This window comes from Urtica dioica, chromosome 6 (genome assembly GCF_054948205.1).
Source record: "Urtica dioica subsp. dioica isolate 48M chromosome 6, U.dioica_male_clone48M_v1_H2, whole genome shotgun sequence".
NCBI lineage: Eukaryota > Viridiplantae > Streptophyta > Magnoliopsida > Rosales > Urticaceae > Urtica > Urtica dioica.
Window position 1 is genome coordinate 42,138,530 of NC_142761.1, and position 24,794 is coordinate 42,163,323.

At 36.6% G+C, this 24,794-nt stretch overlaps 4 protein-coding genes and 1 pseudogene across 5 annotated transcripts; 2 read left to right on the plus strand and 3 right to left on the minus strand.

The window, feature by feature from the left end:
* Positions 1-572: 572 nt before the first annotated feature.
* Positions 573-4,324, minus strand: LOC149394311 (Transducin/WD40 repeat-like superfamily protein). Its single transcript, XM_089616608.1, has 11 exons — positions 4,007-4,324; positions 3,775-3,871; positions 3,120-3,181; positions 2,941-2,997; positions 2,442-2,501; positions 2,281-2,337; positions 2,128-2,170; positions 1,871-1,948; positions 1,473-1,788; positions 1,230-1,386; positions 573-1,134 (listed from the first exon to the last, which is right to left on the minus strand). The coding sequence occupies exons 1-11, from the start codon at positions 4,115-4,117 to the stop codon at positions 1,045-1,047; spliced, it is 1,128 nt and encodes a 375-aa protein (XP_089472734.1). The 5' UTR covers positions 4,118-4,324; the 3' UTR covers positions 573-1,044.
* Positions 4,325-6,998: 2,674 nt separating this feature from the next.
* LOC149394312 (mediator of RNA polymerase II transcription subunit 27 pseudogene) lies at positions 6,999-7,655 on the minus strand (annotated as a pseudogene).
* A 513-nt stretch (positions 7,656-8,168) lies between these two features.
* Positions 8,169-10,538, plus strand: LOC149394313 (D111/G-patch domain-containing protein). Its single transcript, XM_089617485.1, has 5 exons — positions 8,169-8,330; positions 8,607-8,680; positions 8,796-8,849; positions 9,382-9,495; positions 9,962-10,538. The coding sequence occupies exons 2-5, from the start codon at positions 8,612-8,614 to the stop codon at positions 10,085-10,087; spliced, it is 363 nt and encodes a 120-aa protein (XP_089473611.1). The 5' UTR covers positions 8,169-8,330; positions 8,607-8,611; the 3' UTR covers positions 10,088-10,538.
* Positions 10,539-10,920: 382 nt separating this feature from the next.
* LOC149394314 (polygalacturonase inhibitor (DUF639)) lies at positions 10,921-17,053 on the minus strand. The gene is made up of 10 exons (XM_089616726.1): positions 16,676-17,053; positions 15,519-15,753; positions 15,124-15,210; positions 14,847-15,019; positions 14,267-14,406; positions 13,403-13,580; positions 12,709-13,300; positions 12,250-12,362; positions 11,892-12,135; positions 10,921-11,314 (listed from the first exon to the last, which is right to left on the minus strand). Exons 1-10 carry the CDS (start codon positions 17,008-17,010, stop codon positions 11,084-11,086), a joined length of 2,328 nt encoding a protein of 775 aa, XP_089472852.1. The 5' UTR covers positions 17,011-17,053; the 3' UTR covers positions 10,921-11,083.
* Positions 17,054-20,235: 3,182 nt separating this feature from the next.
* Positions 20,236-22,473, plus strand: MIA40 (Cox19-like CHCH family protein). 2 transcript variants are annotated; one of them, XM_089616728.1, is made up of 4 exons: positions 20,236-20,482; positions 21,154-21,185; positions 21,341-21,466; positions 22,084-22,473. In XM_089616728.1, the coding sequence occupies exons 1-4, from the start codon at positions 20,338-20,340 to the stop codon at positions 22,267-22,269; spliced, it is 489 nt and encodes a 162-aa protein (XP_089472854.1). In that variant the 5' UTR covers positions 20,236-20,337; the 3' UTR covers positions 22,270-22,473. The 2 variants fall into 2 exon arrangements, with proteins under 2 accessions (XP_089472854.1, XP_089472855.1); XM_089616729.1 differs by having other exon boundaries at positions 22,120-22,473.
* The last annotated feature ends 2,321 nt before the right edge of the window (positions 22,474-24,794 follow it).

Here is a 24,794-nt window from a genome sequence, read left to right on the forward strand (position 1 = left end):
ATCACGATTAATTGGCGCTAATGAGCAACATGATATTAACAATAATATGAGATTTTGAATGCCAAGATAGATTGAGAGGCATTTCTTTAGGTAGCAGATTGTTACTTACTTTTGACTAGCATTTAGTCTTACTTTCTAAGGTGTTCATTTCATTGAATTGATGATATGATCATATTTTTTTTTAAAAAAAAAATCTGAACGGATATGCCCTAAATAAAACACACAATTCTTTAAACACATTTGTATAAAGTTGTGAGCAAAATAAATTAATATGCAACGCGAGTTTTCTTCATAACAAACTTACAACATTCAACACTCACCACAATTCCACCGAATTCTCAAACTTCCAACATTCACCACCGATTTTTTCATTAGTGTGTAGTGTACAATAGAATTTTTTTTTTTTTTTTTCATTGTCCACCACACTGATTCTCATAAATATGATCTTATTTTGTTAGTGTAGCTTTAGAGTTTTTAATTCTGACTTAAACTAAAAAAAAACAAAAAAAAAGTTTGGAGTATTTAATTGTATGTAATCTAAGAATTTCCCTAAATCAATTTCTTTTCCAAGGTTTAGCACTAAAAAAATTCAAAATTAAACCGCTACACATTTTGTGAATTTTAAGATCACTGAACTATTATTCCACAAATTCTTCTGGTTAGTTACAGTTCTCATGTTTCACATGTCACTCACTATTTAAACATTAGGTGTTTGCATACACACATTATAGATTGATTATTTACGGACGTACCTCAATTTTTTTAAAACCTAAGTTCATATCATTTAATTTTAAAAATACGCAACACAATGTGAATTTTGACACAGCCCCGGAAGACTTTGATGGCGAAAACGGGCACGATTTCTGTTCTCATTCATTACCTTGCTGAAACTTTTCTAAACGGTGAGATGATGCTGATAATGTTGAAACCAAGTTAATAAGCCGCTAAATCTGCGCTAATGTGAAGAAACTGGTCTGCTAAACACAATGTAAGCTAAACTATTTCCCTGGGTCAAACATGAGTCTGGAATCTAAAAAAGAAAATCTATGAAACCGAATAGACCTTTACCACTTTGGTCGTGTCACAAACCACGAGGTTATCCGATTCCGTCGGGGTCGTACAGAGCCAATTAACCTGCCAAAATATTACGTTTGGGCGGAGTAAGAGATCCGAATTATGATTAAAACTAAATTAAGGAAAATTTCTATAGGACCACAACAATAACTCACTTTTTTGCTCATATCGATGTTCAGTCGTAGCATGTCCTTTGCAATGCCACCAGTTTCTTCTGGATCACGAAATCTCAACCAATCCCATACTTTCACACACTTGTCATTTCCACCCGAAATTATGAACTTTCCTCTCTCGCCGAATTGCGAAAACGCCCTGGGATAATTTACACAATTGAATAACAATTTTGATTTCTTTACACAACTTTCTTCTTCTTACACGATAAAATGTAAACAACTTACACACAAGACACTGCAGCGACGTGGCCTCCGATCGAGTAGTCCAAGTGCAGCCTTTTTCTTCTGTTCTGTTCCTCAATTTCTTCACCGCTCGCTTTGTTTCTGTTTTTCTGCCTACTTTTGGAACCCGAAGAGCTTTTTGACTGAATGGCGGCGAGTTCTGTTTCGATATGGATGACATCAACAACTCCGTCCCCTCTCGCGACCGTACAAATCTTCCCAGTTCTGTCTATCATTTCCATGTCCGGCACAGTAATTGAATGAATAAAAGCCGGATTGTAACACTGCCCCGCACTACTACCACTGTTATCCGGAAGACCTGTAGGTAAATAAAAATCAGAAACAAAAAACAAAACAAAAAAATCATGGCTCTCAATATTCGACTAAAAAAGAGTACTAACCAAAATCCACGATTTTGGATGGTCGACCTTTGGAAAAGTCCCACATCACTAGTTTGGAGTCCAGCCCTCCAGTGATAACTAAGAAAACAGAGAAAGAATAATCGGTAGTCAAACGTGTGTTGAGTGTGACATAATTACACAAAAAAAAAATTAGCCGACATGTATGGTGTTTGGTAGTAAAGACATATCAAATGAAGACCATTCATGAAAAAACTAGTGAAATGGTCAAAAACAATATTAAATTTAATAATGAACACCTTCCCATGGCCTCCACGGAAGGAATTGAACGCTGCTACATATCTATAAAACGTGGTAAAGGCGGCGATGTGGAAATCTTTAGGCGGACTAAAATGAAAGAAAGATTATTGGAAGCAAGGAAAAGTGAAAGGTAGTCCAAGATGAGAGGATACACTTGTATGGCCAGATCTTAGTGTTTTATACAGACATTTCTGACTGATGTCTATAATCTGCCACAGTGATTGTAACGATCCACATAAGCACAATGAAAAAAAAAAAAAAAAAAAAAACCCCCTCCAAATTTCGCAGCTACTACACACATTATGGTAATAACCTTTAGATCCCCAGAGTCATCAGCGGCGGCCAGAAAAGAAGACTTGAGGTTGCACGCAATCTGGGTTGTAAGGATTGAGCATCGAGAAGTAAGTACTAGCATGAACAGATGTAATTGAGTTTGTTTCAATCCCAAACTGGAATTTTATTTCTCATCACTCGTAGAACAAAAAATTCACCAAGTACAACGGCCTATGATATATAATATAAACGGTAACGTAAATGATTGAGTTTCCATGATAGTGATTCCATGCCAACATAGAATTTTATTTCTTATCACTCGTAGAATCAAAACTGCACCAAGTGCAATGGCCTAAGATACAGTAATATAAATGATATTTGTGCTTCTAAATCAAGAAGAACAAGAATGGGCTTTTCAAGAAAAATTCATGAGCATTGCTATTCATTTAACTATTTGGAGGTATGTTAGAACTTATTATGATATTTAGTCACGAGATCTGTGTACTCTTCCACAAGAATGTAATTGAGATTATTCCTACCTGATTTATCTCCTCCTTATTATACTCGTAACTCTCTAGTGGTTTTGACGAGGCGGGCTGCGAAAAAAGTCAATGGATATTCTTTTAGATAATAAATATTATACTACAAAACAACACCAATAGTGACCAAAACAAAATCACAACTCCTATAGCTCCCATCAACTTCTGGCAGGGATTACCAATTGAATATCAAAGCTCCTCACTTCTTTTCCCGAGGACAAGTAAATGACTTTTTCATTTCCTGTTTAAGCCAAAAAAATCACCGTCAGAACAGAGGAAACAGCATAACAAACCAACTGTATTGTCTAAAATAATCGCACTGAAAAATTCCTACAGGCCTTCTCATGATATTACCAGAAACAAGGGCACAATAATAAGTATAGTCCTCTATGTGAAACTAAGTCAGTCTCACTATACACCTCGTCGTCTGTTATATTATATTAAATAACGAAAACCCAAGATGAACAAACGCAAAAACTAATAGTTGACACGACTCTCTTCGTGTCATGTTGTTCAGTGATATTACTTTTGCCGACTTGATTAGAAATCGGCCTAGTGTAATCCAGGTTGTAATGTGTTGCGTTTATTCATGTTTTTTTCTTTCTAAAAAACAGTCATAAAAGATGACCTTCATCAGGGGAAAAAGAAAAAAAAAAAAGAAAAATTAAAGAACTTAAAAACTCAAGTTCAAGCTTCAATGTAAGTAAGCTACAAATGCATTAACACAAAGCTATACATATACTCAAAACAACGAGACTGTATAATATTCCTCTGAATCTTTCACTCAGTCTCAGAGGATTAGGGGAATAAATGGAGAGATTAAGAACAAATTACCAGACTTGAAACAAATGGACGAAATAGCTTCTTTGCCAACTTCCATGATCTGCACAGCATCTTCGCAACGCATATCGAACCAGCACACACAACCATCCTATATATACACATACATTGAAATCAAAATTCAATTTCGAAACCGAAGAAAACTAAACCTTGTTCCAATTGCGAAATACATTAGTCAAAAACAGCTCGTCGGAGATACAATCAAGTCCATATAGAGGTCGTTTACCTCGCCGGCGGTGAGGACGAGACCGGGAGTGTCACGTGACGAAATACAGGCGGTGGCGGTGGCTTTGTGGCCCTTCAGTCGCCTCGGCTTTCTTCTCTCACCATCGCTCATCTCTCTCTCTCTCTCTCTCTCTCTCTGTGATACACAAAAGTTGTTGATTTTGATCAGCTTTGTAGAAACCCTAGTTTCCAGTGGTTGGGTTTTACTATGCTCTAATGGCAATCCCTTGCTTTATATGCCGAGTAACAATCGGGAGTTTTTTTTTTCTTCCCTGAAATCGGAATGGTAGGAAATGCCGGTGTGTTATTAGAGTGAAAGTTATATGCTTGAGCTAATTTTATTATTATTATAAATTTCATTGTCTTACCTTCTTTCTTACAGGAATTTCATGAGTCAAATACTTTAATTAGTGGTTAGTTTAATAATATCTGAAATTATTATTTTATCTATTTTTTAAATAAAAATACATCTACAAGCATTTAAACTAAATTATATTTAGTAATACAAATAATTGTAAATTATCGCACCATCGCAAACAACCGTAAAGAATCGGAAGTTATTGAAATCAATAACAACAACGATTTGTAGTCCATGTTGACCATTTATTATTTAATCCTGATTTTCATCCCAAACTATCGTAAATCATGGCAATTTATCACAAAAAAAAAAAACATAAAAATAAAAAAAAATCACGAAAAAAATTAAAATCATTAAAATTATAACAACATCGACTCGTTGTTACTAAAAAGTCAATATTTCTTAATTTTTACGATTATTCGCAATGAAATTCAACTTTTTCATCTATGCTAGAGTCAAAAAATTAAATAAAAAGAGTCTAAGTTCATATATTTTTAAGAGATTTGTAAATAATTAGCCTCTTGGTAGAGGTGAGTTTAAATAAGTAGCCCAATTATCCAACTATTTAAAGGAATAGCCCATTTTTTTATGATTCCAAGTTAGCCCTTAAATGAATTTAACTTACTTCTCCGTCTCTTTCATTCCCGTCACTTTCATTATGCTTTCATCGAATTTTAGATTTGCAAAGCTTCAATTCGTCAGAGCTTAGATTTGCAAGCAGAGCCTGAGCCTCCTCTGCGTCGCGGTGGCAAAGGATATCGTCGTTGCGCTCTGCTACGACGTCCTCCACCGCGGATGATCTCCGACGTGATTCGGGATCGCGATCGGCGGCGGAAGCATCGGGACAAGATCCACGTGTTCGGCCACGATTCGACAGCGACGAGGTTTGATTTCGCAACGGAGAGATTGATGAGGGTGAGTCCGGGCTTTTGTCGATGTTTTCGAAGGATCTAGAATCGGTGGGAGGCGAATCTGGCGGTGAGGTAATTTTGTTTCAAATTCTAGGGTTTTTTTTTATTTCGAGAGTTAATCCAATCAACTGTCACAATTAATTTGATTAATTATAACGAATCTCTTCCGAAAACGATTTCGAACATCGGCGAGTTTCGCAGTTGCGCCGATTTGGCCGTTTGAAGGTCGCAAGTCCAATTATGCATATTAACCGTGATGATCCTCCTCCAGAAACGATCTTGAACATCAGCGAGTCCCATGGCTGCACCGATCCGACCGTTTGAAGGTCGCAAGTCCAATCTTGAAATCACCGGAAGAAGCTGAGATTTTATAGCTTCGACGCCGAATGTCAAGATCTCGTTTTCGATGTAGACGAGCGATACTTTACTGGAGAATGGAGAAACTTCGGAGGTGATCCGGTTAACGGTGTCGATCGGATCGGAAGCTAATATTGGGATTTCTCTTTTGAAACTTCGATGAAAACTCGGATTCCGGCGCCGTAGATGCGGAGATGACAATTAATAAGATTTATTGTTGTTCTTGTTACGGTTAATTAGATTTAATGTTGTTCTTATTACCGTTAATGAAATTTAATATTTTTCTTGTTACCGTTCTTGATATTATTTACTCTAATAGTTAATAATATTAATTCTTAAGAGTATTATTGAAATGTTATTATAACAAATTGACTAATTTACTAAATATGTTAAAATATGGACTGTTTGGGCTAGATACATAACCCGCTCTTTTTTTAAATAGCAAATTTAACTATAAAATTTACTAAATTATCAAGTTTACAATATGAAATTTTTCTTCTTAAAATGAAAAGAACCTTCTTTGTGTTAAATAATGAATAAAAAAAATTGTGCTAAATAACTAATTTAAAATAATTAATTCGCAAAATAATCAAATTAATAAAATAATCATAAGGTACATAAATTCAAGTTTAAAAAAATTGACATTTGTAATAGTATTTTTAAGTGATAAATAGTTTATAATAATTATAAATAGAATTAATGACATTTTTGGCCCCTCGTCTTTGACCTCTTTAACACCTTGGTCTCTGATGAAAAAACCCTGCAGTCTTGGCCCATTATGACCAGGCAATTTTCATATTTGGTACTTCTGTTAATTTTTCTGTCAAAATTGGCGGATACTCATCACGTGCAAGTCACGTGTGCGAATTGTGGAGGGTAATTATGTCTCACCTATATTTCATTTCATTTCCTTTGATTTAAGAATTTAAGTAAATAGAATTTCAGAGTAAATAAATGAACAATTAACAGAACGACAGCTCCACCGACCGTCGACCGTCGAAGCTCCAGAACGACCGTCAAAGCTCCACCACGCACCCGCCGTCGGGAACGCACCGGCTCCGGAGCCACGCGCCGGCCTCCACGTCGAACAGGTCCATCTGAGAGACGAGAACAAAAAACAAGACAAGAAACCCACTTCAGAAATCTTATTCATTTAAATGATTCAGGTGGCGGAGGTGAAAAAGATGAAATTTTTATACGTGGGCTTGTATGTACCAACATGGTGAGACTCAGAAACCAGAACCCACATCAGAAACCCACATTCAATTTGGGGCTTTTCGATCGCCGGCGCGGAGAAGCAACCAGGTTCGTCACCGGCGGGGCTGTGACTATCGGGACCTCGGGCGGCGGGACTGTGACTGGGGTTCGGGGCTGTGACTATCCATGGAGGTTTGGCTAAGCTAGGATTTGAGCTCTTGAATCTCTCTTGTTGTATCGAAGAGAATGGCGACCATGAATCCCTTCGACTTGCTGGGCGACGAAGACGCTGAAGACCCATCGCAGCTCAGAGCCCTCATCTGGAGGCGTCGCGCGCCACAGAGCTCGCCACAGCGCCGTCGGGGCAGACCAATGGCATGTGCAATCCCCAGGAATTGCTCCGAGACCGAAGCGATTCGTTCAGAACTCCAGATTCAGCCAACTGTTTCCCTGATTTCACAAACACAGCAAAAAAAGTATTTGATTTTGCGATCCGATTCCAAAACACATACTCAACGCTAAAAACCAAACCCTAGGTCGAGATTTTTTTTTTCGATTTCATTCGTACCAATTGATCGGAGGTCTTGAAGATGCTGACGCATGGAAGCGTCTTCATTCTGGAACAAGTGAATCGGCTTGTTACTCTGGTGAGGCTGAGCCGCCACGAAGAGCGCTTCTAGAAGCCTGTCGGCGCAGAGCCGGACGTCGGCGATGAGCCGAGCCGCGTGGGAGAGCCGCTCCATTGCCTGAGCCACTTGCTTCGGCGGCGCATCTCCGGTCGGAGCTCGGGCGGCGGTGTTTTGGCTAGCCGCCGCCGTAATCGCCATAGCTTGGTGTTGAATTTGAGGTTCTCGGTGAAAGAGAAATTAAAACGAAAATTGGAAAATGAAATTAATAATTTCCCAAATTAATTCAATCAAACTTGAAAAAAAAATAAAAAAAAGTCAATATTGTATAACTGAGAAGGGCATTTTAATAACTTCACTCTTTTTATTCGACACGTAAGCATTTTCTGTCTATTTTGACACTAAAAGTAACAGAAGGATTATAATTGAAAATTTGATTATCATAAAAGATCAAAATGGCATGTTTTTTTCATCAGGTACCAAGGTGTTAAAGAGACCATAGACGAGGGGCCAAAAATGTCATTAATTCTTATAAATATTGTAATTTTTAGCTGAATTTCTTTTAAATAACGTAATTTTGATTATTTTATTAATATATTAGTTTCAAATGATTATTTTTATACAATTTTTTCAATTTATAATGTTCAATTCAATTTCGCTTCATGGATGATCTATATAAGCCAAATTCCCCTCTCTGTCTCTCTCTCTCTAAATAAGAAAAGAAAAAGGAGGAGAAGAAGCAAATTTCATCCTTTCCCGTTTCGAAGATTTAACGCTCAACGAGTCGTGGTCTTATTATTTAAATAAAAAATATAAAAAAATTCGTGGTCTTCGCTCAAAGGGCAACAACAAGTCGATCGGAATTCCTTGAAGCTGGTATGTTATGAGCGTAAATTTCAGTTTCGCATAAAATTATCGAGCTTTAATATTACTGCATGCGGAATTCGGTACGAATTGATAATATACATTAAAGAATTTAAATTTGAAATACTAAAAAATTATGAATTATTTTGTAGTTTTTTTTTTTTTTTTTTTTTTTTTTTTCTTTACATATCGAGGAAAGCACAGTTAAGCGAAACACGATAAATCAGAACCATAAAGATTTCACGTTTCCTATCTCGACAACGCCTAATTTTGCTTTGGCTTTGTTAGGAATAATGGAAAAGGACTTGGATGGTCAGACTGGCTCAGATGCTGCGATTAATTCCTCAAATATTGGCTTCAAGGTTTGTATTCTTGAACCCTACACATTTTATTTTTTTCTTGATTAGTTCATCAGAGTGTATATTCTGGTTTTGGTTTGATGATCTTTAACTTGGCTTTGGTTTTAATGCTATGTAGCTCTTGAAGAAACATGGATGGAAAGAAGGAACTGGTCTTGGGGTTTCTGAGCAGGTGACTTGTTTATCTTTATCCTTTTCTTTCCGTTTTCGCTTTGTACTTTTGAGTTTATTTTTAATTCTAGGCTTGGCTTGTGTAACGAATATTTGTGCTTTATTTTAGGTATTATTGGCGCTAGCAGAGTATGAATTTGTTTTTTCGTTCTATATATTCTTAGGAAAACGAAAGTTGAACAAGTTTCGGACTTGATTTTCTCCAAGTGCACCAAATGCAATTCAGGTTGATTTTTTTTTTTTTTTTTTTTTTTTTACTAAAGCTTTCTTGGTTTTTAAGGGTTATTAAAAATTGCATAAATAGCTTACAATTAGCAATAATTTTGTTTCGTATTCTCTTCAGATGATGCATATATACCGATTTTATGGGGGTGAGAGACCATAGCGAGTGCTAGAATTGATTTTGCGTTCATTGATGTAACCCCATATAAATGTTTTTGAGTTCCTGTGGTTACGGGCTTGGTTTTGTTATTTGATTTTTTTTACGTGTATTGTATAATTCTTACGAAGAGCTTACTTGGTTGTATGAACAGGGAAGGTTGGAACCTGTTGAAGCGCATTTGAAAAATAACAAACGCGGCCTTGGAGCCGAGAAAGTGAATCAGAAACCGACACCTAAGAAACCCATCGTTGCAAAGCCAATCAAGGTGATTTTTTGTTTACTCTATGAACAGGTCTTGTTTCTGCTATAAAGAAAAAATGGCTTGGCTTTTCTCTAGTTCAAATTTCCGTAAAAAAACAATGTAGAAAAAAAGAAAAAGAAAGGAAAAAATAATGTGTTGTGTAAAATTAGAAAGATAAACGGTGTTTGAAGTTTGAACTATGGATTATGAGGGACAAGGTAGGGATGGCTATTGGATTGATTTTCCGTTAGTCGTAGATTTTTAAGAAGTCGTGTGTTCTTAATGTATTTGTATTTTAGGTAAAGCCACCGTACAATTCTAAATTTCTAATAAAACATCGCACATGGAAAAAATGTATAACGCAATCGGTATAATTTGTTTGCCCCTTTTATAAACCTGCTGTAATCCTTATTTAATTTTTTTAGTCATGACCTGAATCTGTTACATTTTATTTATTTATTTAATTTGTTAACGTTAATAATTAAATTAGGTAGCGCGCCCTGAAAAACCCAAGCTCACGAAAAGGATGAGGAAGAGGCTGGCGTTTGAGAAAATGCTCGAAGAGAAGGAACTTGAGAAAGCGTTCATGAGGCAGTTTTGGCCGGAGAATGTTTGATGCAATATTTGTATAGTATTTTTCGATATTCTCGTTCAGTCCTGGGTTTTTACTTATCTTCGTGGGTATGCACTAGTTGTATAGAATTTCGTAGACCCAATTATTTCTTAGCCGTTCATTGTTCTAGTTATTAGTGAAGCTTTGAATCAGTTGTAGAAGTTGATAGTCATACATGATTGGATCAGCCACATTACTAACCTCTCTTTTTTTATTCTTTTTTTCCTTCTATACAAGCAATGAGATTTATTTTTTCTTTCTTCTTTTTTTAACTGATATATGGAATGTACTTGATCTTTGAAACTTGTTTGTGGGTTTATAAGGGATACCAGATATGTTTCATATTCTGGCTCTATAAATTCTCATGTGCTCTATTTATGGACTGATATGACTATGACTATGTAACTATCAGGAACACTAGTTTATAGTTTTTATTTTTTTCTTCTTTCTCAAATCATCAGTTTAAACTTTAGAACATAATCGCTTCCGGGTGTTGTTTTTTTTTTTTTTTTTTTTTAATTTCAGCACATTTATGCGATAGAATATTTATTTTCATTTAATTTTGTAGCTCTATTTAAAAAAATTCGTAGGTATGCACTAATACAGAATTTTACACACCCGATTGTTTCCTAGCCGTTCATTGTTCTAGTTAGTGAAAGCTTTGAATTAGCCGTTCATTTTTTTCGTCATCTATGTTAATGAATGAAAAAAAAAATCGAACAGACCACCGGACCGAACTTCATAGGTCGGATTGGTTGTCTGTACCGTGATTTTCCGCTCAAAAACTGCCCGTACAACACAACTCTATGAATTGCATACTGAAGAAGACTAGTACGTACTTAAATATTTATATAAAAATAATGGAGTCAACGATTAACACTACAAATACAGTTTTGGGTGGAAATGAGCAACGACAGCTGAGTTATGTAAAAACTAAAAACAACATAAATGACACAACTGTAACATTGTCCAGAAATGTATTGGCGCTTTTAATCTAAACTAGGCTTTCTTTTTCTTACTAGACTGAGGCTTAACGAGCTGAACAGGCGCGGCTGGGATTCGGACCCACCATTCTCTAACTCGCCTTACAAGCTTGTCACTGCTCTCTTTCCGGTACGGCATATCCCTCGTGTAATATTCAATAAACACCAAAAGAGGTATGTATCGAAACGGCAAGAACGCAAATAACCCCGCCAAGACAACAAGCAACACAACCACCTTATCCGTTGCCTGCCAAAAAAAAAAACACGTTTATTCGAAATATGCCTTCAATCTAATTTCAATTTTCTTTTTTACATCGAGATAATCAATTTATCACTTTCAAAAAATTAATCATAGGGTAAAAAATTTATTGAAACATAGTAGACAAACCTTTGACTAATTTGCAAATCCATTAATTTCGACGACTATTTAGCTAAAAGAGCAAAAAAAAAAAAAATTATTTGAAATATGCGTTCAATCTAATTTCATTTTTCTTTTTTTACTCTGAGATAATTGTAGTCAAATGATAATTTTGTTTTTTCAAAAAATTAGGAAAATAGCCTACTTAAACGTTTGACATTGCTAAATAGCCAACGTTTGGTAAATCTTAGGTAAATCGCCACTTTCAAACATAAATCTTAGGTAAATAGCCAACGTTTGGTATATGAAAATGGTTATTTACTTAAGATTTACGTCTGAAAATGGTTATTTATCTAAGATTTCCCAAACGTTGGCTATTTAGCAATGTCAAATGTTTAAGTTGGCTATTTTCTTAATGGATCCTTTTTTTTCTTTTTTCTTTTTTTTTTTAAATTATAAATGGTACCTGTGGAAGAACTGCAAAAAGTAGGGCTCTTATCTTGAGGAGAACGATATTCCCGTCTTGAATCAATGCTTCCATTTGATTGATGGCGTCTTGTAAAGTCAGAAGCTGCTCGACGGCGTTTCGGTTCGGTGGAGATTTGACTTTGAAAGGTTCAAGAGGCTTCCCTTTGTTGAAATGCCTTTTCCAAAGCATAAGACCCGCAACGCACAGAAAAAGACACGGCAAAACGTATTTGATCCACCCACTGCACATCAAAAGATTCGGCCAAACCTTTACGTTATTTTTCTTCGTTTGTTTTAAGTCAGTCACACTAATCGAAAAGTTCGTCTTCGAATCAATATTATGTATTGCGACAGACCTTATCACGGACCAGCAGACCAATACCAGAAATACAGCCGATTTATAAGGGTCTTCCCATGAAGCAAAAAGTTGGACCCGGCTTATCACTCCGAGAGCTGGGAAAAGTAGTTCCTGAAGATATGTATACCAAAAAAAGAGGAGTAATGAGAATCACAAGAGCAAAAAGACCCCCATTGCCTTGTAAGGTAACATAGTTTGAAGTTACTAGACACTCTAGTCCCACTATATCATTCTTAAGTCACTTGGGACTTCTTAATTTAGCTCAATAATTTTCTTCTGTAGCTTTCGTTGAGAATGTAAATCAGTAAACTTGGTAACCAATTAAATCTGATCAATCATATGCAACCACTGAAAATGGATGTAAAACAGTATATTCATTTGGGAATAAAATTAGACTCGGAAGATAAAGAAAATCTTGACATGAAAGGACAACAAACTAGAGTTATTCACGATTTACCTTCATGACTGCGATATTGGTATCAATTCCTTCGACCTTGACTCGGTCAACTGTGGCCTGGGCCGCTTCAGCACTAAATGTGTCCGACAGCGATTGTTTGACTGACTCTTCTAAGGGATTGATCTCGCCAACACAAACATCTCCGACCGAACCTTCTTCGTAGACTACGTCTTTTTGCAGAACAAGCCCAAACTGTTGAAGCGCCAGAAGTGAAGTTGGAGACAGTTTCGGCTGATTTCTTGCATTCGGACTCCCAGAATCACTGCGTCGCAATTCGGAATCGGAATTCAAAAGGTTCAGTCGAACCAAAAGAGTTTCGAGAATAAGATCTCCCCCTGGAAGTGTCTCGGCTAGGTTAAAGGGGAGTAAGGTCTTGTAATGCGACGAGGAAAACTGGAAAGCTTCTCTGACTGCATGGTAACGGAAGATTCCCAGAATAGCCCTGGCAAGCACTTCCGATTTTTCAATCTCTTTGAGATTGTTTCTCCGGATAAACCTGTGCGCGTAAAGGATTTCGAGACAAATATCCAACCAATAGTCTCGGCGGGAATTCCCTTTCAGTTCAGTTAGTTCCATATAAACAGGATCTGCTCTGCAAAAACATTACAGAATGAACTTAGACTAATATTTATTTAAAATATTAGTTTTGCATGATGTGCTCTAAACTGTATGATAATAAGAAGTGGTGACATACGTAGATGTTGATTTGTACATAACTGCTGTATCGAAAACACGAGCACCCAACGGCCCGGTCAAATCGGGTTTGATGACCTGCTTCAAATCCGCTGCAAGATCGTACCTAACAGCTTTTTCGTACGACCCGACTCCCAATGGTTCGAAGTACAGAGCATAATTGGTCAGTGTCAACTTCCCTAAGAAGAGACATGTACTATATTACAGACTGTGGAACGGCTACAAACGTCAAAGTATACCACAACAGTAATGAGATATACATGGAAAAAAAATTACGTGAGCAAATAAAAGATTAAGAATTCACCAAAAAGAAGCCAAACCAACATGTATGCCCACACATTGCCGCCTCAGATGAAAAACTAGACCAACAATATCAGTCGGTCATTACAAAATTTACGGAGGAAGTTCAGCACTAATGCAATCCCAAATTGTTTTAAATATACGTTTTTTGTCTGGCTGGAAAAGAAAAGTAGGAAATATAATCAACTAACTAAAATGAAATGCCTACATAATCTAGAGCTACAAAAAAGTATCTTAATTATGAAAAATGAGGATAACACCTTTCAAAATGTGTAGATGATTACTTTTTTTAGAGTTGGAGTAGAGCGGCGTCTGTATAATCTAGTTAAATGTCTTCAATCGTGAGCAAAACATTTGGGGACCATGAAATAAATTATTTATAACTAGAGTCCCCTCATGCAAAAACACAGAAAACCCCCAGTATAAATGAGTGGTAACAGGAAAATCTTTTTTAAGAGAGCCTTTTCACCAAAAGGCATATATCCAACAAAGGAAATCCCACTTGGACAAAACTTCAGTCATATGATCGACATGATGAGTAATATCACAGAATGCAATGACTTACCAGGCCAAGCACCGAGACCAATATGCTGCAGAATTGGTTGAAAAGGAACTGTACCATCAACATCAAGGACGAATTCTCCCTCAGGAAGATGAAGATTCCCACTAGAAGATAGCGAAGCATTTTTCGAAAACTTGATTACCCTGAAAAAACCACGATAGATAAACCAAAATCAGGGGCGACCGAATTTGGGGACATAACACCATTTAGATATAAATTTCATGTGATTTAAACTATAAAATCAGCGACACTGGTTTATGGTTTTGGATAAGATAGCAGATAGCTATAACTTATTTGAACTCTGCGCATGATGTTTTCTCACTACAAACGAAAAGAAGAATAAATAAAAATGATGTACTCCCCGCAGAATCTAAATCACAACAAACGGCTTCTACTGATACAAGCATTAGATTCATTTGTTGGTATGCTGTTATTTGCGATTCAGCTATCAATGCTAGGGAATCACAAACAAAGTGGAAAATAACTTGTGCATAAGGGGAATGCTAGCAAAAGTTTGAAGATTACAGCATCTATAAAAATAAATAAATAATAAAAAAACAGTGAGAGAGAGAAAATTGCGTACTTGTCAAGGCTTCTTATGTACTTGTCATACAAAAGAAAATGAAGCAGATGCTTCGAAGAGCTTGTGAGTGCATTGAAGAGATTGTGCACAGTGATTACATCAGCGATAACGGCACAAGCAGGAGCGATCCTTGCAAAAGCCTCAGGTCCAACTGTTTTCTTCTCTTCATCAACCTAATAATTGATAAGACGAGAAATGTACTGTACATCAATCGTTCTTGGAAGGTAAATGAAATATAGCACAGTGCAGATAGGAAAAAGGAACAAAGAGAAACAACCTGAACAGCCATGTTTGTCGAACTTGAATAAAAAAGCGACCATCCACTATCATCCTCCACTTCACGGTCACTGGTAGGGCTAGCATCCTGATCGTATAGAAAAAAAAGTAAAAAATAAATAAATAAGAAATGCTTGGACCTGAATGTAATATTCAGGCTTTTTGGAATCCACTGTCCCTATGCTAATCAGATGGTGACACTTTGGCCAGTATTCTTTTTCTCTTCGTACTTTTCCCGTAATTTTCTTTTTCTTTTCATTTTCTTATAAATTAGTTAAAAATGGTAATTTAAGGAAGGAAAAAATAAATTATTGGCCAAAGTTTTTTGCCACTTAAATAAAACAGAGACATGGACGCCGGATAGCCTAATATTTATCAGATCATCAAAAAACTTACTTTCTCCACTGGTTTACTTTTAGGACTCGGAGAATCCCACGCAAGCATCATATCAAAAGTCAAACGACGGAATTCCTTATCGCCCAAGTAGTCCGAGCTCTTGGTCAATTCATGCAGAGTTTGGTATGAACAAAACTCTATAAAGTTCCTTGCATAAGTTGGAAGTTCGGTAACTTTCTCGGGAATTGCTGTTCCGAATCGGTCTTGTAGTTCTTCAGCGGGAATCTCAAGGATTCTGCAATAATACAAACATGTTTTGAAGGGCAAGAAAAGTTCAGAGAGAATGAAAACCTCACAATTACACAGCACATATATGTTCACAATTACACTAACATGTTTCCTTTTTTAACGACTGTTATCTTACAAGCCTTGGTTAGTTTTAGTTATGACGCCATTGGCTAGAAACTTTAGGGTACTGGGGCTTATAATAAACTGTTCTGTTTATCCTCTTCTATTATTGATTAATTAATTAATTAATCTATAATGTGGGGACATTGGTTCCTAACAAAGCATCACTCTCAAAGAAGCCTCATGGTATTGAACAAAGTATAAACTTAAATTATTGCAAGCACAGTTTTCAGCCAAAAAAAAAAAGGAGAATAATATCCTGATCCTTTTAATAAGGAAAGACAGAATTTCATTTAAAAAAAAAAAGAAGGAAGAAGATAAATGAGATTAGTATTTATTAGGAAAAGGAACATTAAAAAAGGAATGAGATTTTTTGGTCATTAAAGTCAAGAACCCACACTATTCCTCTTTCATGGAACAATGGAACTCAGTGACTATGTTTCATCAAACCATATTATTTTAAGAAAAATTCGTCAGCCAATTATACTCGCAAGATTTTATCCTTCCGTCAATGATGGACTCTCTCCAATTCCTCACTTAACCAAAATCATTCACAAACCATACTTAAGAAGAAGAAATATCCTAAAGAACAAGTAAAGCTATTTTTCCTGGTTCAATGAAAATGAGCATAGTTATTCCGAATAATGATACGCAAACTCAGGAATAAGCACTGTTCCCAAGGAACGAAGTAACCTAAATGAACGCGAAAACGCGAAATACAAATGCCAGCCATATTGATTTCACGAAGATCGAAAAGAGAAGAACTGAAATGGCGTGCCTGAGTAAGAGAGGGAAAGAGAACGCGAAACCTGGAACATCGAGAGACGACGGAATTGGCGATGAGAGAGAGGTGAGGAATGGCGAGAATGTCCAGGTCGACATTGGAGTTGGATTTCTTGGTGCTGAACAGAGATTTCCAGTTCTTCTGCTGCGTCTTGATTAGCCCTGCCCAAATTCCCATCGAAGCTTTCTCTGAAACGCTCTCCTCCATTGTTGCTTCTTTCTTCATTCTCGGTTCAGAGATTGATTGAGAGCCGACTTTCTTTGGGGAAACGGAATCAACGGGAAAACCAAAACTCAGTCTCTCAGTCTCTCTCGAATTCCTTGCTTGCATTGATTGGCTGAGCATGATACATCCAATCATATGAATTTATTTTTTTTAATAAAAGCAAATTTCTGGTTTTTTTTTTTTTTTTTTGGATTCCTTTCCTGTGTTGGATATTATTGATGGCCTGTTGTATATTTCTAATAAAATTAAAATGCTATCATTATCTAAAGAATATAGTAAACCTTAATAACTATCTTTTTTTTAGGAAACGTGGGCAATACCACGTAGAATTTCATTAAACATTCTCACATATAAGGCGAAAGAATACCGTGATTACAAAGTATTATTTTGGTCTCTAGGGACTTCACACATGGCGCAAGGAGCTAAGAGCAAAACGAGTTAAATTATGAGCCGCGGTGTTACAAGATCTAACAAGAAAGGTGATATCAAATATGGAAAAGTTAAGAAGTGCTACCTTGATGTCGTTCAACATGGTTCCAAGCTCTGTGGCCGGTATAACTCTTCTTTTAACCGCAGGAACAACTTCAAGGCAATCCGATTGCACCATCCCCCGATCAATCCCAAGATTAGTCGCCAAGGAAAGCCCCTTAAGGATAGCCGTGGCTTCTGCAAGAGAAGTAGCAAGGCGGAGATCCCGGGCCGAAATTTTCGAAGCAATGACATACCCCTTGTTGTCGCGAAGCATATACCCGGTGCCAAACCAGCCCGATCATTCATCAATGGCTGCGTCCACACAAATGGAAGTCGCCCCCATGGTCGGCGGAGACCACTCTCAGGCGTACGCCTCGTTGTCCGCCGAGGGCGCGCACGTGTTTGCTTTCCTAAAGGTATCAAGGAATTCGCCGGCCCACTCCACAAGGTCTTACGGTGTCTATTTGGTCTTCCCCGACAAGACCTGGTTCCTATGATTCCAAATTTTCCACACCAAAGCGACAAAAAACTCGAAATCACGTACCTTGACGGCGTTCGCAGCCAAGATGAAGATGCTAATGATATCTTCACCCCGAAGATCCTTAATCAAATCCTTGAAGTTCGCGAGCTTCCACACCTTTCGAGACCACTTGCACCTCCAAATGGCGTGCGTCACAGTTTCTAGGTTTCCAAGCGGTCTTCATCAATGATTCTTCGTCACGCAAAATTGGTTCGCACCGGGATCCATCCCCTACAAACTCTTCATGCAAAGGTTCACCTTCGAAGGAATAGAGAGCTTCCAAAGACGGTTCCACCAAGAGATTATTGCCGAATTATCGAAGGAGCAAGTGTCCGTAACGGCCGCCATAGCTACTCTGTAACCACTCTTCACCGAGTACTCCCCATCTTTGGAATAGTGCCTCCTTAATAAGTCGGCAGCCCCCGAAGTGCTCTCCGGGATGCGTAAAATGGCTCTGCATCCTCTATATCAAACAGCACTCGGACCAAGACTTCATTCCATTTACCATCATAATGTTTTAACTCCGAAACTCTTATTTCGTTGGGGATAAGGGGGGGATCCACAAGGGAGAAGTTAGTAGGCCGAGGGATCCATTTGTCTTTGCACACCAAGACTGTGGTATCGCTCGGCCTTCTCGATGACCTCGCGCTCAAGAGATCCCATCTCCGACATGGGTTGAACTTGGCAAGCGTCCGGTCGGCCGCTCCTAGAAGTCGCACTCGGCCCATCGCCTCCGGCCGGCGCGCGATCTGCTCCAGCAAGGGCCCTCGACCAAGCGCTCCAGCACGACCATCCTGCCCAGCCCTCATCGGCCGGCCCTTCCGGCCAGACTCTCGTGCGCATCTCATCAGCCCCCCCTCCTCGGCCAAAGCCTACAGCCGAGCGCCCCCACACGATAGCTCATCCCCGGCCAACGCCTCCAGCCAAGCAGCCCGACCGGGTCTCCTCGGCCGGCACCTTTGATGTATCTATACACTTCGAAACAATTAATTGTATTGATACTATAGACCACGGTCAAAATAAAAACAAGAAGCAAAAACACCACGGTTAAAGGCGATGTGACAGCCAATGAGTATTTTAGATTTTTTTTTCTTTGGTTAATTTTTAACCGTTGGATTAATTTTAACCCGACATAGCCGTTGGAGCAGCTAGCAATGGAGTTGGGTGTTCTCTGGTTTTAGAGTTTGGAGTAGGTTTAACATTGTTAATCAAACAAGCTTTTTAACTAGATGAAAATTGGGCAGAAGTCAACCGTTGCCTAATTAAAGAGTAACTTTGTTTAACAAATTTCCTTTAGTTAGACTTTGGGAATTAGACACTAATATTAGCATCTTTGAATTTTCTTTTCACCAAAATAATAACATATTATTTTTTGACACTTGAATTAGTTGCATAGGTTTAAAACTATTAATTTATCCTTTTATTTAATATTTTTTTTATTTCTTTGCGTCTCTTTGTCTCCCAACTCTTCGATATCTCTTTCTTTGAGACTAGATTGGTGAACAACTCTCTACGCAAAAGAGGAAAGCATTGGTGGTGACAGTCAAACGGTCAAAGATAGCCGTGACACGTCCGAAGAATGAAATACGACTCCGATTATTCGCATAGTTATGATAATTTTGACGTCACAAAGTTTGATATAAAGCCGGTGCCCAAAAACTCATTCTCAATTACAACAAACATGTAATATTTACGGTTAAGTTCTTTGTGCATTTAGTTTTGTATTGAGTTTAGGGAAGACATGTTATATGCTTGAGTTAGTCGATTTTTTCATGTGCTATCAACTCAAACCGATACAATTAATTTTTTTATTTTTGAAACTAACACGATTGAAAGGTAAAAATAATTAAAACAAATAAAAAATAATCGGATTGGTTTTGAGTGGTTTCTTCAAATTATTTTCTCAAAACATAAGTTTATGTTAAATAATATAAGTATTTTTCTTATCTTGAGAAAATCTACTTACGGAAAAAAAAAATTAAGCATATTTTTTTAACTAAATCTACACATATTCTCAATCAATAAAGTCTATTTAACATTGTTGAATTTATTTAAGTTATAGAAAAATGATAGATTGTGTTGCATTTTCTGTATCTTTTAAATAATAGATTATATAATCTCATTCATATAAATATTTGCAATCTAAAAAATTAAAATATTAACATTATTAGATTGGTTCAATTCAACCGAAAGACTTGCGTTTTAGGTCGGTAATAACTCAACTTTTTTTTGTTTGGTTTGGAAGATTAAGTTAGTAGTTTATAGCGATTTTAAGAGAGTTAGATTGGTCCAAAACGTGAAGAATTCAACTATTTTTCTAAATTAAATAGACAAATATAAATAGGTTAGAATATCGATTCCACACATTATTCGTCAATACACAAGTGGAAAAGTGGAAGAAAGAAACCATTTCTTCCCAAACTTTCTTCTCCTTATTGCTTTCTATTTTCCAACGACGAACCGGCGAGACGATGGGTCAAGTTCAAAGTGACGTTGCTTCAGAATCAGCAGAGTCACGAGTTGATGATTCCGGTGACCGTGGTTCGTCACCGTCACCGTCACCGTCACCGTCACCGTCGTCTTCTTCTCCTCCATCGATGGAGTCTCTGATCTCCGGTACAGTTCTCAGCTCTCCTTCGTTTTCAAATCCCTCACTCATCCGGTTAGTTAGTTTTCTTTGATTTCTCAGAATTTGTAATGAAAGTCACTTATTTATCTGTAAACGCTACGCATTATAATGAAGAAGTTGTGCGGTTTAGGTGTTTGTGAAAATGTCTCTATGTACTTTACAATTCAAACAGTTGTAGTATCAGTATATATATAGGGTTTTGATTAGAGAGAAGTCTTCGGGTTTTTAAGATTTTGGTTTATTAAATTTGTTTGAAGAGTCTTGCCAAAATTGTGTGCATCACTTGTTCCATTTGGGCTTATCATGCTTTGGCCTATGAAAAAACAGAGGATAAAATATTTAAATTGATTGTTAATGTGAACCAGTGATACTGAATTGATTGACCAAACTAGTAAGCTATTCTGTGTAAAAAAAAAAGTCTTGAATTTGATTGGATTTTACTCTTTTGTGGTATTAAACAAGCTTTTATGTAGATGAAAATTGGGCAGAAGTCAAACCTTTGTCCGATTAAACAGTAATTTTGTATACATGTTTCATTTTTGTAATGAGAGTAATGGATGTATTATTTGTTGGTTGGATCGAAATAAAAAAAAAACAAAAAAAAAAACAACAAAAAAATGGGTGGAGAGTTTGACGTCTTTATTTCGTGCATTAACAGAAGCTGCAGCGTTCGGTGAGGAAGGTGGGGATGTGAGTACATGTCAGATTACTAAATATATTAATTTTTTTCATTGTGATTAGCGAGTGACTCGTATCTTTTTCTGTTCGAGTTTCGTTTTGTGTTTTTTTATACATTTGAATAAATATGTTTTGAATCACTTGAACTTTGCACTTTTTTCTTTCAGTCTCTTGAAGATAAGGCACAAAAGGCGTTGGATTGCCCTTGCATTTCTCATCTGCGAAGCGGCCCGTGCGGGGGTCAGTTTTCGGAGGCGTTCCTTTGTTTCCTCAAGAGTACAGCTGAAGAAAAGGTAATCAAAATTGGATTTATATAAATTACTTTTTTGTAGTATGATAGGAACCGAAGAATTCCGCAGATTTTAATTAATTAAAAACTGAATGCACACAAAATACTCGATCTATACTTCGAGAGCTAGATATTATTAATTAACCTAAGTGGCTATTTATAGGCTGAGAAGCCTATAATAATGACCCTTAGCTAATAAAAATGACCGTCTTGCCTTAGTTATTGAGAAGCCGTTGTGAGAGGCTATATGATGGATAAATAGAGATCACGATTTATGCATTAGCTAGAGGGGTTATTGGTTTATCTTTCTGGTTTAATTTTTTTTTTTTTCGATCTTTGATTCCATATTGTCTATGTGAGTGGATAATGTTTGGGAAAATTTTACAAGCATGTCTCCAAAGTTATTACAAACGTAGTTTATTTTAATGTCCTTCTTTTGATTCCCATATACTATTGCCTCGGCTATACTTTTGAAGTCTGTGATCAGCCTCTGTAACCATTCTAATTTCTTATTTTGAACCCAACAAGTAACAACAGAGACAAATAGCAGAGAGGAAATATGGCATGAAGAAAGTGATGATCATTATTTAATAGTTTTCTAAACCGTTATTGATTTTCCAGGGCTCGGACTGTGTGAATCCATTTGTGGCTCTACAGGACTGTATCAAAGAGCATCCAGATGCGTTCTCTAAAGACGTTTTAGAGGAAGAAAATGAAGAAGAGGAAGATGAAATATTGAGCGAAGATTACAAGATTTACCCGCCAAATTTTGCCAAAGAGCCTCGAACCCCGAAGCCCAAACTTTAGGATTTAGAATGAAATTTTTTTCCCCCTCTGCTTTTTATTTTCCCTATATAGAAAACTTAAAATCATTGAAAATAAGCTCTGGTTAATAAATTGCAAAATGCTTAGGAAGTCATTCGGATTGTAATGAAGTGCTTAGAGCAATTGTAACTCTAGCACCAACTAGAGTAGAAATTGATGAAATGAATAGGTCTCAGCATTGCTTTACTTTTTTTTTTTTTTTTTCTTCTAAACTATCATATGAATGTAGAAGCTCATGATATTGGAAACAATGCATACATTTCCTTTTACAAATAATAGCTACCAAATTGGTTGTAAAACTACATTTTACCAAGGTAAGAGCACAATATACAGAAACCATTTTGAATACTCGTCGAGGGTAAGAATATCGGGAATCTGCGTTATCTATCTTGATTAACCTTTGTCTCTTTACTTGTCTTTGTTGCTCACAAATCCTTCATTCCCGGTCATTTTAAACTGACAAAACCATGGACTTTGGGCTTCTCAACTAGTTGATTTTAGAATGAGCTCATTTATCTGAACGGTTATTGCAGAGTAACTCTTCTATTTCATCAACACTGCTCACTCACTCACTCATTCACCACCTAACGATATGATTTCATTTCCTAGTTTCACCTGTTGTGAAACAATTAGAGAAAAAAAAAAAGGAAAGTTAAATCAACGCCAGCCATCGCATCCTAAAACAACAAATTGAAAACATGCCACAGATATTATTATACAAACTGTTATGTGAAGATCATCAAAGCGCATCACTGTCACAAATTTTTGCTTAAATATTGCATAAATAACAACAACAACAACAACAACAACAACAACAACAACAACAAAATATTGTAGCTCATCGCGCCTAATCACAAGTCATCTCCTTTTTTTGATGAACACGATAACAGACGTAAACAAAATGCATAAAAGAAATAGTTTGGAAACAGATTCTTAATGTGATTTTTAACTTACGAATGTGGTTGAGTGAAAATGAGAGAGATGAGCGTGTCATATAGCAAAAATAAAGGTGATAAGGAGCAAAATGTGAAGATAAACTGTTGAAGTTTAGAAATTTTTTAATACTTAAATAGAAATATCTGTATAACATTCTAATTTGGTGATTAGGTGTGTATGCAAAATAAACTAGATGTACGCATATTTTTTAAGAGTGTTGGAAAATAAAAAGAGTCTTTACTTACTGATTTGTGGAAATTTTCGTAGGAGGTCCATTGAATCTAAAAGTTTAGAGCAAATTCTTAATCCTTATTGCCAGGAGTGTAATTTTTGTGATTTATGGTAAATTATTAAAAAAAAAATCTATACTTTTTGACGATTTAAAAAAATAAAAAAATTTCGATGATTCTACTATGTTATTCAATAATTTAAAAGCATGCTACAAAAATCATGCAAAAACATAAATAAAAAAATTTATTTAAAATTTGATATTGGGCGTATTTAAACTTATTTGTTAGTTTTAAAATTAATTTTGAATGTGATTTTTGCATTAGAAATGAGAGATGCAAAAAGTTTGAGAGTAAAAATAAAAGTGAGCAAGAGAAAATTGTAAATATTAAAGATGGTGAAGGTGATTTTCGGAGCAATATGAGCCTTTGAATTTGATCCAAAGGCTCAAAAACGCTTAAAAACTGGTAAATTAACATTCTTAATATGGGCTTCAGCACTCCGCACAGGGGGTCAGCACGGCGCGCTGCTGTGTTTATCAACTCCAATTTTTGTTGACTTTGCTCAAAAGTTGTCGTTTGACCTGTTCTTACTCCCGTTTTTTTTTTCAAGTGACTCCCGATGCTCAATTAAGCACCCAAAAATTTGAAATTCACCATAAAACACAAAATAACTTTCAAATACACTTGAGAACTCGTTAGAATCATTTTCGAGAAAGAGAGATTAGTACGTATAAAACGTACATATCAGTGGTGAGTACTGGGTGTACGACCAAGGCAACAAACAATTATACTGACCGCTAAAAAAGAAAAGTTAACTCAACTTTGAAGGATAATATATTTGTAAGAAAGTCTTAACTTCTTCACACATAGGCCTCGCAAGTCTTTTAGTGAAAATTAAGGAGCTAGATTGGCAAAGTGGATGTCGGTGGGGGAGTTCTTCGACAACTACATGTACCTCGGAGCCGGTTAAGATTGTAATCAGCGAGAACCATCTTCTTTCTGGAGCGTCCAAACATATAAATATCGGTCAATAAAAATATTTTTGGCTCGCAAAGATGCTTCCGAACTCAAAGGAAGCCTGAATTTCGAAAGTGATCTTCGGGTCGGTGAATGGTGTGATTAGTGTGATCAAGTCTCTACTTTGCACACTCCATCGTCGCATGGTAGAGATGATTGTTGAAGTCGGAAAAATCCAAGATCAAATCAATACGAAAGATCGATTTAATATTTTTAATACGGGCCTCGAACTCACGTCGAAGATTCTCAAACTCGCTACAACGAAGTAATTTAATATAATGCGAACGAAATTGAAAGGGAAAGGTTTTATTGAATGAATACATA

Excerpts from the sequence above, each read along its gene's own strand:
- LOC149394313 (XM_089617485.1), top strand. The coding sequence starts at position 8,612 with ATGGAAAAGGACTTGGATGGTCAGACTGGCTCAGATGCTGCGATTAAT. Across the intron at positions 8,850-9,381 it reads GTCTTGGGGTTTCTGAGCAG|GGAAGGTTGGAACCTGTTGA; the intron begins GTGACTTGTTTA and ends TTGTATGAACAG. Across the intron at positions 9,496-9,961 it reads TCGTTGCAAAGCCAATCAAG|GTAGCGCGCCCTGAAAAACC; the intron begins GTGATTTTTTGT and ends TAATTAAATTAG.
- LOC149394314 (XM_089616726.1), bottom strand. The coding sequence starts at position 17,010 with ATGATTGGATGTATCATGCTCAGCCAATCAATGCAAGCAAGGAATTCG. Across the intron at positions 15,211-15,518 it reads AAAGTAAACCAGTGGAGAAA|GATGCTAGCCCTACCAGTGA; the intron begins GTAAGTTTTTTG and ends CTATACGATCAG. Across the intron at positions 13,581-14,266 it reads TGGTCTCGGTGCTTGGCCTG|GGAAGTTGACACTGACCAAT; the intron begins GTAAGTCATTGC and ends GTCTCTTCTTAG.
- MIA40 (XM_089616728.1), top strand. The coding sequence starts at position 20,338 with ATGGGTCAAGTTCAAAGTGACGTTGCTTCAGAATCAGCAGAGTCACGA. Across the intron at positions 20,483-21,153 it reads GATGGAGTCTCTGATCTCCG|AAGCTGCAGCGTTCGGTGAG; the intron begins GTACAGTTCTCA and ends GTGCATTAACAG. Across the intron at positions 21,186-21,340 it reads TCGGTGAGGAAGGTGGGGAT|TCTCTTGAAGATAAGGCACA; the intron begins GTGAGTACATGT and ends TTTTTCTTTCAG.
- LOC149394311 (XM_089616608.1), bottom strand. The coding sequence starts at position 4,117 with ATGAGCGATGGTGAGAGAAGAAAGCCGAGGCGACTGAAGGGCCACAAA. Across the intron at positions 3,182-3,774 it reads GTCCATTTGTTTCAAGTCTG|GAAATGAAAAAGTCATTTAC; the intron begins GTAATTTGTTCT and ends TGGCTTAAACAG. Across the intron at positions 2,171-2,280 it reads TAAGATCTGGCCATACAAGT|ATATGTAGCAGCGTTCAATT; the intron begins GTATCCTCTCAT and ends CACGTTTTATAG.